Source organism: Diprion similis, chromosome 12 (genome assembly GCF_021155765.1).
Source record: "Diprion similis isolate iyDipSimi1 chromosome 12, iyDipSimi1.1, whole genome shotgun sequence".
NCBI lineage: Eukaryota > Metazoa > Arthropoda > Insecta > Hymenoptera > Diprionidae > Diprion > Diprion similis.
In genome coordinates, this window is record NC_060116.1 from 16,153,206 (window position 1) to 16,165,943 (window position 12,738).

The 12,738-nt window shown below is 42.7% G+C and overlaps 1 protein-coding gene across 3 annotated transcripts; it reads right to left on the reverse strand.

The window, feature by feature from the left end:
• Window positions 1-1,315: 1,315 nt before the first annotated feature.
• Window positions 1,316-11,636, reverse strand: LOC124413020 (endoplasmic reticulum aminopeptidase 2-like). Of its 3 annotated transcripts, none has more exons than XM_046893314.1 (14): window positions 11,118-11,636; window positions 5,722-5,874; window positions 5,423-5,508; window positions 5,258-5,354; window positions 5,057-5,139; window positions 4,778-4,983; window positions 4,510-4,690; window positions 3,966-4,191; window positions 3,314-3,876; window positions 2,977-3,208; window positions 2,484-2,889; window positions 2,258-2,400; window positions 1,823-2,175; window positions 1,316-1,702 (listed from the first exon to the last, which is right to left on the reverse strand). In XM_046893314.1, the coding sequence occupies exons 1-14, from the start codon at window positions 11,242-11,244 to the stop codon at window positions 1,547-1,549; spliced, it is 3,012 nt and encodes a 1,003-aa protein (XP_046749270.1). In that variant the 5' UTR covers window positions 11,245-11,636; the 3' UTR covers window positions 1,316-1,546. The 3 variants fall into 3 exon arrangements, with proteins under 3 accessions (XP_046749270.1, XP_046749269.1, XP_046749271.1); XM_046893313.1 differs by having other exon boundaries at window positions 3,966-4,209; XM_046893315.1 differs by lacking the exon at window positions 11,118-11,636 and adding an exon at window positions 7,357-7,689 and having other exon boundaries at window positions 3,966-4,209.
• Window positions 11,637-12,738: the final 1,102 nt, after the last annotated feature.

Genomic DNA, 12,738 nt, shown 5'->3' on the forward strand with positions numbered 1-12,738 from the left:
ACTTTCATGCTCTGTAAAAGCAAATAAGTATGTATTTACTCTTCAACAGAAAAGAGAGAATTCGTAAAATTAACGGTCAGGCCTCGTTAATTAGGTTGTACGGATTGATTTCAGCAACATGAACACATGGCGTACGAAACCTGTTTAAAAATTTTTTTTCACTTTTCTTTGATTTTTTTCCTTCGACTTTAACGTTACAGTTTCATTTACATCTAATTTATAAGTCTAATGCATTTGGCGCTGAATGATTAATCAGTTGTTGACTAACGTTTCTAGACATAAATTGTGTCACAACACATGACATTAAATGTAAATTTACTAACTAACTGTATAGATCATAATATAATACATATATATGATATACATATATATATATTTATATATAGATTTTGTTTGATATGCTACTTAAATTTTACCAAAGCTAAAGTTCGTTTTAGACCTTTTCACACCCTCGGATTATTATTGTTACGTCTTATTGTACATGGGTGTCTATCTCTTCAGCTCTCTTTCTAGTCTGGAATTAAGACTTAACCCTGATTCAGCGTCTGGTATTGGAATATTTTCAGATAGCAGTGTAATATTTAACTCGTAACGCTGTAATTGTGTTGAATGATATTCTAATAGTTCCGGTAAAGGTAGACTAACAATAAGAATAACGTAAGACCTTGTTTGGCTTTAACTTTCGTCGAGTTAGACCTAATCGACGTATTAGATACTCATTGCTCAGCCGTTATTAATTTGGATGGATTCACATCTACATCGTATAACTTCGACCGCGTAATGTTAAATTGTCATTGTTAAATATGCAATTTATTATTATAAATTTCGATCGGATCGATTAATAAGATGTTTTTAATTATTACTTTTATCTTTGATGCCGCTTTACCTCGTTAGGAACGACACAAGAGGAAGTAATTTTATTTCAGTTTTTAATTAACTGATTAATAATTAAACAGTTTTTTTTCCAGATATGCAAAGTGCATTTTAAGGCAGTACTAGCGATTTCGCAGGTCCCTATGAATTTACTTATCGATTGACTTAAGGTTTTATTTATTGTTTAATTATCATTAATTTTTTAAATTTTTTTCTTTATAATTCAAAATAAGCATGTCATTCAGGAATTGACAATCGAGTGATCAGAAATATATGTGTTGTATTTTTTTTTTCTCTCCACACTCTCTTATAACTTTATCCTCATGTAGATAAGATTGTATAATATGAAATTCTCTATAGATTCGAAATAATGTATTTAAAAACTTCTTACTCCATCAGTTTATTAAACACAACGACCGGACGTTTTTCATTATTTTTTTTCTCATTTCTCACAATTGTTTATCGATCTAATATTTATTTATTCTGATTTTTATCGTAAATATAAATTCGCTATTGACCCTCACATCGGTATCCTTAAAGGATATAAAAATTCTGGACTAGCTTTTTTCATGTTGCTTACTTTCAGACATTTATAGTGAATGAATTTTTCCGCCGTAATTTAAGGCTTTTAAAATAATTTATAGATTTACCTTCGTTCGTGCTAATTCCTCACCTAGCTTTTATCGATTTTCAAATAATTGTGCAACCACTGATTGATGGTCTCCGCGTTCTCCTTCACCCAGTGAATATTCAACCTTATGGTCTCCAAGCTCTGTTCCAAGGCTCGCTGGCCGCTGCCCACTTCAACCTTTTTGAAATACTCCGAAACCTGACGATTGCAAATGAAAAAATAAGAACCAAAGAAGAATCAGAAGGAATCGAAAAGTCTTTTTCCATCCAAGCGCTTCTTTCATTAGCGATAAATTTATTTTTAAACGCTTTGACTCACCTCCTGGAGATCGTATTCGGTGCAGAACGTCGAAGTAACAACTGTAATGAATCCGCTGAGGGTGAAGGTGCCGTTGCCGAACATGGATTGAAATTTTGGCCAATACGCTTTGAGATGTCGCCACGCGAGAAATTGGCCCTCTGGATTGTGGGCGACGACCGCAATGACAGGTTCCACATCCTGTGGCCTGATTTCCTCCCTGTCAAGAGATGCAAGCAAGAAACGTTGCAGAATCCACGGGTCCATAGACTGGCCGAGTGACTTCAAAAGGATGACTTTTTCGCTCGGGATCTGCGTTTTCTTGTACATGTTCCAGCAGTAGTTCCACTCCTTTTCCCCACCATACTTTATCCCTGATGGATTGACAACCAAACACTGATATTCGCGTTCCAAGTAAGGTATGCAGTTGCGAACGAATATTGCAAACATATTTACCAGCGGCGTAAACGAGGTCTCGAAGATTCGGTGGTATCCGAGTACCCTTTTCCATCCAGCTTTTGAACAACAGTTTTGCCGGCTTTACGATACCATCGATGTTCGCGATTAGCGCTGCTTGAAGGACGTTGCTCCGAAGCAGTCTGCAAACGTTTATATTAAAGAAGGAAAAGATAACATCACCGTTCTTTTTTTTTCGGGACAGTATTCACGCGAGTCCTCTGACCTGGTCGAATAGGATCCCGTATCGTTGAGACCAACGTAGGTGGTAACGGGTCCCAATAACGTCTTCACGAAGGCGATGTACTTCTTGAAGCCAGCGGTCTCGCTCATCATCTTGGACCAGGATTCCAAGTGCTCGATGGCCGTGGACCAAGGGACGAAATCACGTTCGTTCAGGAGGTAGAGGGAGAGCTTCAGAGGTATAGTCGCGTTTAGAATCCCTGCCCTGCAGAGGGTGAAGGCGTCGTCGATGAGGCTGGCCCGATCGGCGGGGGTGAAAACGGTATGGTTGTTGTGTAGCGTCGTTATTATCGAGGTCCACATATCGTCTGAGTAATTTACCCGGTAAAATCCTGTCTGATTAACGTTAACCTTGATCCATTCCACCTCGGGAGGTACTTCGAAGGACACTGTAATCCGCACGATAAAACATTAGTGAAAAGTACGAAGGTCCACTTGCTGTCTTATCGCAGTGCTCGATGTTCGATTATAGTTACCATCTGTCAGGTTCATCCAAACGTTCGTCGTCACTCGGGGCTGCAAGTTCGTGTAGTAGCTCAGCGGAACATACCACTTGTAATCGAACGGCGATTTCGGCGTCAAGAGATCGGTGTCGTTTTCACGAGGTGATAAAAGCAGCCGTTTTTGAGTAGCGAGTATCGTGTTGCCCTCGCGACTGATCGTTATCAGTGGAAAGCCCATTTGCTGGGTCCAGGTGTCCATTATACTCTAAAAAAGTAAGGATATCGTAAAGGTCTTGACCCCGCAAATATGCCTGCGAGCAACACAAGTGCCGGGGGATTTTAATCTGTAGAGAATATTATATCCGTATACCTTGACATCGAAAGAGTGATTCGCATGCTTGGTGAAAACGGCCCACAAGTCATTGGTGTCAGCGTTCCCGTATTTGTGGGTATTGAGATAGTCGTTGAGCCCCTTCTTCATGACCTCCTCCAGAAGAAACTCCTCCAGCATGTATAAAATCGCCGCGCCCTTGTTGTAGCTTATGGTGTCGAATATGGCCTCGATCTCCGACGGATCTTTTACAGGGACGCTGATCGGGTGGCTGCTGGCCAAGGCGTCGAGGTTGAGGGCGGATTGGGTCTTGTCGAGGATGAATTGGTTCATCATCCCCCATTCGGGAGCGACGTGGTCGACGCCCTTGTGCTCGAGGAAGCTGGCGACGCCCTCGTTCAGCCACAAATCGTTCCACCACTTCATCGTGACCAAGTTGCCAAACCACTGATGGGCCAACTCGTGGGCAACGACGATGGCGACCCATTGGTGAGCCGCGGTCGACGTTTCTTCCGGGTCGTAGAGGATCGAGGTTTCCCTGTAAGTTATCAGGCCCCAGTTTTCCATCGCGCCTGCGGCGAAGTCGGGTATCGCTATCAGGTCTGCAATTTAAATAAATAAATAAATAAAAAAGCAAAAAAAAAAAAAACGAAGGAGATAAAATCGTTGTTTCGTTCCATTGACGTCTTACCCTGCTTAGGCAGCGGGTAATGGATCCCGAAGTAAGTCTCGAAATAGTCCATTATTTTCGCCGCTGTTGTGACGGCGAATTGAGCCTGCGGCAGCATCGCCTCTGGTGCGTAAACGCTGACGGAAACGTTCCTCGAGGTCATCTCGGTGACTCGTTTGTAATCGCAGACGACGAAAGCGACCAGGTACGTTGACATTTCGACAGATTCTTGAAAATCGTCCCGGAGCTGTGAGCACGATTTGTTCTAAATTACCCCGGTGAAGCGCTAAGTCGTATCGCATGGTGCTCTTGATGATATTTATAATGAACGATGCTATTCGGAATTGTAATGGTAGTTGAAGAATGAGTTGCAGAGATCGCGACGAAACGAACAGTCATGCAAAGCTGATTAAAATGATGGCATTGTAATTGTAATGGCAAAATTGAAGCTGACGTAATTTTCATTAGAAATTTGAGAATCACTCAAATTTGCAACCGTAAATTATTGTGAGCTTGAAAGCGCAAGTGACGAAGGTTACTCGTGAAACTGCTTGATCGCACTTACCAACCCGGTTCCCATATAAAATCCGGCATCCTCGGTATTGACGACGGGCATGTTGCACAAAGCTATGTGAAACCTGTCCCGGAATATGGACATTTTGAACTTTGCCTTGAATTGGGGCTCGTCGAAACACGGGAATGCCGATCTTGCGTAAGTCGGCTCGAAGTGCGTCGTGGCTAGATGCCTGCGAAGCGGCGAATAGTCAGATTCAATCGTAAGATTTGTGAATTGGCCAATTCATATTGTGCGTGCTACTTATATTTGGTTTCACCTCTTATCCCCGTCCGCTGTAACGTAGCTGCTGAGATAGAAGCCTTCAAGTTCATTTCCGAGCTTGGAAGTGAACCTGAGATGCACCGAGTAGTTTCCTCTCTTGCGAAATTTACTCTCCTCTAATTCTAAGTAAAGCTGTTGGTGTTTTGGGTACTCTAATAGTTGAGAAATCTTGAGACGGTGACCTTTCCGGTCCTGGATCATCTGCGAAAGATTATGAAGATTAGCGACGTTCGATCTCGTTTAAATAAATCTTCATCCACAGATTCTCGTTTACCTTTTCATTTATTGTCAAATTTTTACTATGGAAGACGATGAAATTGGTCTCTTTGTCGACGTAGAACTCGATGGTTACTTGGCCTGGAATTAGGAATCACGAACATTGATGAAAATGATCTGTGGATCGGTCGACTAGTCTGGGTCATAAAAGTTTGGGACTTGACTTGAAAATAGAGGTACGATTGAAACTTGTATTCACCTTTAACTTCCAGCGTCGTTAGATTTGGGTGAATCGTGATGTTGTACCTCGTCGGATGTGCAAAGGTTGGTAGCCTGACATTGTTCCACGGGAAGACCTGAAAGCGAACGAGATTTTAGACTATTATCAATCTCCGGATCAGAACGTAAATAGAAGAGTTATAACCTCTCCATTGGTAGCGAAGGGTCCACCGTCGTCACCCTCATCCTCAGCTTCGAGATTCGCTGGTTTTTCTCCGGCACAAGGACAATCTATGGCGGTGAAGAAAAGGTAGAGGTAAAACAAGATGCAAGAAACCTGCTTAGGCATTATGTGTAAATGAATAAAACGTGCAAAACGACATTTTCAAAACAAGTGCAAATTCGATATCTCGAAGTGAAATGATTCAGAGTAACAATTTTCACCTACATAGCTCGTTCACGCAAAAATCTCTGTAGCAGAAATCTGCTACGAATTACTCTCACCGTTTTGCGGACCGGCGAAAGCGATGATCAAAGATATGGCGAAGAGGATTGCAAAGACGACTGTCGCGATGCACAATGCTCTCTTCTGCGAACACACGGCAACTCCATTCTGCTCATATATACTCCGTTTGTGCAGCCCGGTGTTGCTGTCCCCTGTGCAAAGAATAGAAGAATGAGAAAAATTAGCGACGTGTTACTCCTGTTTGGAATATTCAACTGAGGCCTGTACCTTCGTTCAATCAATTTAAAAGCGTTGCCTTGTCATTACTTTCGCAATTTCATTACATTACGCGCTCTATCGATCCCCGCATTTATGTGGCGAAGGACGAGATATTTGCAAAACGCTTCGGCACTATTTTCCACAAGAAGTGTTATAAAATATCTCGTGAATACTGGACTGTTTTGCCGTCAATTAAAGCATAGAGAAGCAAAGTCGAGTAGCCTGATAATTTCTTCTTCAGCTCTCTGACAAAGTATTCACACTGAAACAGTCACGCAAGATTGATATTCGACGCTTCAGAATTGGTCTGCGAAGCGACGCTTGCGGCAAAACGAACAAATTTGTCAGCCTTGGAATTAGGAGAATGCAATGGTTCCAGGTTCGAACCGCAATTAGATAGAAATGCATGATTACCCAAGACGCCGTGCGGTAGCACGAAGATCGTATCAGTCACGGAATCATGTAGATCTAGCGACTAATTAATTCGACACGAAGAACGAATAGCGTTGAGCGTTGAAATGCCAGACTGCACGAGGCCCTGGTTGTTGTTATCAAATATTCAAGACCACAAATGGAGAAATAATTGCTCAACTTACGTAAGCCGCTTATGTTATTAACGATGCGTGAATCGGTGTACCTATTATGACCTGGCAAAATTTCGGCGCCTCGTTGATTTCGCGGTATTAGCACACAATGATCGGTGATCACGTCCGGTGGTTCGCAAATTTCCACCTCGCATAGCTCATCTGCATTTTTTTGCGCTATATATTCGCGTAAATGGCGCTCATCGTCGATGTCACGGGTCAAACACGCTTGCTGGTGCATTTTACATGTACCCTGGACGTCAAAACTAGGTCTACATGCTACGCGCTAGACAAGATATTGATCGTCTACACGTGCTCTTCGCTTCTCTGTATCTACGTACAAACGGCATGTCGATTGCAGCATTAATTGGACACTCGGTCAGCCAAACGATGCTCGAATCGTGCTTTTCATACGCTACCAGTTTATGGCTCTATGGTTTAATGGCTATGGTTTATTGCAAGTGAAAATATCTATTGGTCAGCATTTTTCGAGAAAAATTTCATCTCTTTGTCGCATCGGATGGAGAAACGAATCGCGCAGTTTTGTAAAAAAAGGTGGAGTTGCAATGGAATAAGGAACGCTGGGTATATAACGTAGATGCAGACGCATATTATCAATTTCTATTATATAATTCTGTCACACCGAACGGCTGTCACACTTTTATATTAAACGATCTGTTTCCACGCGCTGACTACAATTTGCTCTAATTAAACTCAAGTTCAAACCTACAGTATTATTATCGGTACGCGGAATTTGAATTCAGCGACTTGACACGTAACGCAGGTCGACATCAGAGGAGTGGAATTGAAAGGTGAACGAGTGTCTCTCACCTGTCAAGAAAGCAACATCGTCGACGTCCTGTTCACTCATGGTGAATCGAATGGGTGGCGGTCTTTTGTAAACAAACCCCTTGATGTTGCCCTCGCTCAAGGCGTAGGATATCTTAATGAGTGGCTCCCTCTGTTCCGCCACAATTCAACGCTCGGTCACTTTTCGCGCGAGCGTTACTTCCGGTTCGTGACTAAGGTCAAACCAAGGTCAGTGGCAGTCAAAGATCGGTGGAGCTGGAAGTCGTCTTTGCTCGATGGCGTGTCGACGAGATACTGCGAGACTGAAGGTTGCTGCTGGATCTGGTGCACGATGTTGCAGTTCGCATGTAGGTCAGAGGTGCGCGATGATGCCGGGGATACCGAAGTAAAGACGCCTGGATTTTGCTTTTTATTTATTTGTTTTTTATTATTTTATTTTTGACTCGAGTTTGCTTATTTGTCGGGAAACGAGCTACGAAAAGCTGCAGAAATCCATCGTGTATATATTACAGGTATTGCAGTATGCTTAACACCGTTTGCAATTTTCGATTCGTCACAGTAGACGTTTTTCACCTCGACTAATTCCTCCTTAAAATCGAACGACGAACGGGACACGACACTTTGGCATTCTGCATACGATGCAGTGTGGAATTCTCGACGATTACGAAAAACGGGAGCGAAACGAGCTCGAATCCTCGACTCTGCACACCGACCGACCCCGGCGCGTTTTTTAGCGATTGTATTTTCGGGACGGGATCACCGCGACCAAAAGCAACGACGCACGGCCCACCGCTATTTGACATTTCATTGATATTCGCGTTTCGCCACTGATACGATTTAGCGACGTTGCGGCGGTGAAGCTACAATGGCGACGCACGTCGATTATATTTTACCCCTGCAGTCGAGGCTCTCGGGGGTGGTTCGAGCTTTTGGGGTGGTGGCTGGTGTCCCCCGATAAAAACCTACCCCCCCATCCACCCCCTCCTTCCTTTCGCAACGGGGAGTGTTGCCATCTCCTCGAACCCCGCCGAAGACCGTTCGTCGACTCTCGGATCCCATGGAATGAGCAACGCTCCGTTTTACCGACCGCCGACCATCCACCCTCCCTGAGAAATTCAACCCTGGTAACCAGCTTTTTGACCCTCGGTGGAAACCGAAATCTCACCGATGTCGGTTCGTGCTGGTACCGACGAAATCTCTACTCAAATCGACCCTTCAGGTGCGTCTCGAGTCGAGACGCGAAAACGCGTCCATTTTTTTTGGCCCGAAGAACAAATCGAGCTGTTGCTTCAATTAACGAGTGGCTCTACGTTTTCAGGACTTGGCTAAAGCTCCTTTTTAAATATCGACATCTTGCTCACCGTCCGAAGCGGATCTTTATCTTCCAGTGTTGTCTGCAGCAGATCGAATCCCAATTCGACGGCTTAGTTAGATCGATAATTTCAGGGATCGAGGATTTCACGCAAGCTTATGTCGGTAAATCATCAAGTTCAAACAGCAGTCCTCTTGACTAAGAACAAACAGTTTTTCTCGCGTGGCTTGGCACCGAACCAATTTTAGTCTTGTGCGTTTTCCCTTTCCCGAGTATCGTGTTGCTGTTTGAGGGAAGATTTCCTCTATTAAGCAACGATGCGTGGCATCATCTGCAGCCACCCCTGATAGTGGCGTCGGGGTCGTCGCGACGAGAAACATGAATCGCGCATCGATCGGCGTCTAACTGAGTGTATTTCGCTCCCCTCGGCTCCGCTGGGTCTCAGCCACCGTTAAGCCGAGCCACCGATACTTGACAATCGCATTTTCCACCACGTTCCAACGGCAATAAAGCAGTTTCACGAAGTAAAAACCACGTCCATCGGGCGACAGCGCGTCGCCGTTTGAACCCCTCGAAATTCGAGGACTCCGGGATTTTCATCATCGGTTTAAACTCCCTCTGGAATTGGTTGCGAGTATCATTACGGCAGGACTTCAATGCCCCCGAAAATGTATGAGACATTCGCGTGCCGGAAGGTCTTGAAAAAAAATTTAACGACGTGGATGACGCGTTGAAAGGGGACCTGCATCTCCATTCATCGCGACTCGTGTGAAACTGCACGTCATTATCATCATCATCGTCATGATCATACACACGCTGATTCTCCTTGCGCAGACACTGTGCAGTTTTAATTTAATGCATCAAGATTTTCACCGCGAGCCCGAGAAGAATGTTTATTTCACAAGTGAATGCGGGTCAAGAGGTCATACAGATATATACATTGAAATTGTCAGCTTTCCGGTATTCACCTTACGTAAGCCGACAGCTCCGATTGGTACATACTTCCGCCTCCGAAGCTTTGTAACTCGTAAAGCTGCCTATTCCAGAGCCATCTTGCATCGTGGGATTCGAATCTTTAGCGCGTTGGCGTCATAAACCGTGAATAAGGTTCAATTATTTACGGCTAGAAGTTTTATGTAGCAGAAACAAAAGGTTCAAAGAGTCAATTTCACCTTTTCATTATCATCGGGATATAAAAGTGATAATTTTTGGCACAGACTAGAAGTTCTCTTTGAAAAATCTTACAGTTTTGCGTTGTTGTTGCCTTGGATGATCTTTATTTTTTTAGTTTATCGTCTCAACGTGCACTCGGCTAGTTATGACAGTAAAAATAACGCTAATTTCTACTTCACTCGACTTACGTTGTGTGTTTATTGCGCAATCTTTTGATGTGCACGCGGTGTTTTAGCGACGTATATGACCTTACAGGTAAGTACATCTGTCAATTGTTTGTACAGCGACAGAAGCGACTGCGTGCATATAATTTTTTTACCTTTAAACGCCGCCAGTAAAACAATTTATTACAGTTGTTACTCACCTGTGTGTCGAAATACAAGTAAATATTCATCGGTGAGAAAAATGGCTGTTAGCTTTGGTTTACAGCCGTTTGCTAAATTTGTGTAATTATTTTAACAATTTATGTTATATTCTAACCATCGCATTCGTTCTCCTTAGATCTCGTAACGGAGTATTTTTTCTACTTACGTAAATCTCGTATACGACAACGTTACGCAATTTGCAGCTCATTTGCATCCGTGTCTTCCAACAGAATGATGGGATTAAAGCATTCGCGAAAATTATTTATATCTCAGAACCGAGTCCTTCGGACGGAGTGATATGCTATTTAAGGATAAATTTCTTGCTCTCGAAGTTACACGACGGCGTGTATAGAAATAACTTATTCATTTCCAATATTTCTGAAAGGCTGCAGAGGGCGTGTATTTTCGATCACGGTTTAAATATTGACACCAGTTGAGCCGAGAAAGTATGCAGTCTGCTATAAGGCGATAAGCTAAACTTGGCGAAACGTATTTTACGCTCGAGAGACGAGATCGACGCTGACTTTTTATTCTGTTGCTATTTTATACAGTCGTTTTTGCATTCCTAATGAAAAGCCTTCTTTATTAAGCTTATATAATATACAGAACCCTTTTTGTTTCTTGATACAATCCCTCGAGACACGTCTTTTAATTTTAGCCTCAATTAGAAGGTCGTTTCGCTACCAACAATAAGACTTGATCAGCCTTTTTGCACTTCAAGCACGAATTTTATCAAAGATGTAGGTAAAAGAATTTAGACGACTGCTGACAGTCGAAATGAATATTCCTCTCAATTCTTGAGTCACTCAACGCAGCTGCTGACATCGAGTTCAATATTCTAGATCATTATCTCTTATTGTTAGTCAAGGGTTGTCACCGAGGTCAGTGACCTGGGGGTTAGTTCACGGATTGGAATTGTTGTCATAGCTTACCTGAATTTCCCGGTATTTCCGTGTTCGCATTTCCGTTCTGGCCTGGAGGTCTAGAAGCGGAAGTTTTCCCGAGGGAGTCCATGCGAATTGCCTCGGAATCCTTCCTCGGCGCGGTTGGAGGCGGCATTTCTTCTTCCTCGTATTTCCGTTTTAACGTTATTACTTCGGTCTCGCTTCGTTCAGGGCTGCTTTGATTTCAGTGTCTAATTTTTTAGAGTGCGAATTAATTCGGCCTCTCTATGATTACCCAATTGCACAATATTTTCACGCGATTTTCACTGCTGTAATAATTATCGTAAAGCTATCTGAAGAATCTTAGATTTGTATATTGCATATTACTTTAAAAGCGCTATAATTTTTGGTCCCGTTGCAGGTATAAATTTTAAAGTGCGTAAGAAGTGTAGGTTGAATAATTAAATAGTAAAAATTTTAGCAAATTCTCTATCTTCCTATTCGCGTTCAAAAAGCTCGGATAAAAAATTGTCCTCTACTAAAAAACGTCTAACCGGTGTACTGTGACACTTTTGTGCACCGATAATCAGCGACGAAAACACCTTTCAACAACCACTGGATCATTGTACGAGTGCAAAATTCGCCCGGATCATAATCCACCCACAAAACTCAACACTGAACTAACAATGATCATCATTCGGTTAAAACTGGCGACTGGATCCTCGTCGTCCTTCCTCAAAGTGTCACTTCGTGTTGTTCGAGATTTCAGAACCCCCATTATCCTGTGCTTTGTTCAGAACTGCAGACGTCGCTGCTTATCCACTTCAGGTTCCGTCGAACGCCGAGCCTGAAATGAGAACAACGATTCGATGACACGGAGAAAAAATTTGAAAAACTTGATTTCTATTATAATTTTTCCGTAAATTTCTTCTTAAGACGATGATTTTAACTCAGATTCAACGATGAAACCCCAACCCTTAGACACCCTGCTAAAATGTATAAAATACTGTTTTCTCTAGTCATACCCGTCAATTCCTTGCCAAGGGTTAAATTTTCCCTGACTTTCTCGGATCTGATTATCGATTCAAGTTTCAGGTGTAATTTTTTCTCGGGGTCAAATATAATTACGCAGCCTTACGAAGGCGGGGAAAATTACGGACTCTCACGCACTGGACGAGCCATAAACCGTTGGAGTCGTATTTAGGAAAATAGTGAAAACAGTGGAAACGCGAAGGCAGATAAGAATCAGTGGCTGTTTCATTTCGAGTGGGGAAACCCAAGTATAATAGTGTAGAATTTTTTTGCGCGCAATTAGTAATTCTGGGATCCAACGCATATAATTCAAGGTTATAATTATTCACAAATTGTGAGCTTTCGCAGTTGGTCGAATTAATTGCTACGTATTACGTAAAAGCTTTCAATTTACGGACGACTAATATCTGTCCACTTTCGTTCTGTTATTACGTTGGTTCTGAGTAATATCCTTTTTTCACTCGCCAATAATGCACCAGCGGTTAATAACGATCACCGACTGCAAGCTGCCGCAGCTCTGAGCTTTCAACCACCTCAACTAGCCATCTCTGTGCACTGTTTTCACTCCGGGGCTATTCTGTAAATGTTTTCATTGTGCAAAACTACCGCAATTATTTCTACGCTCAATTACCCACAT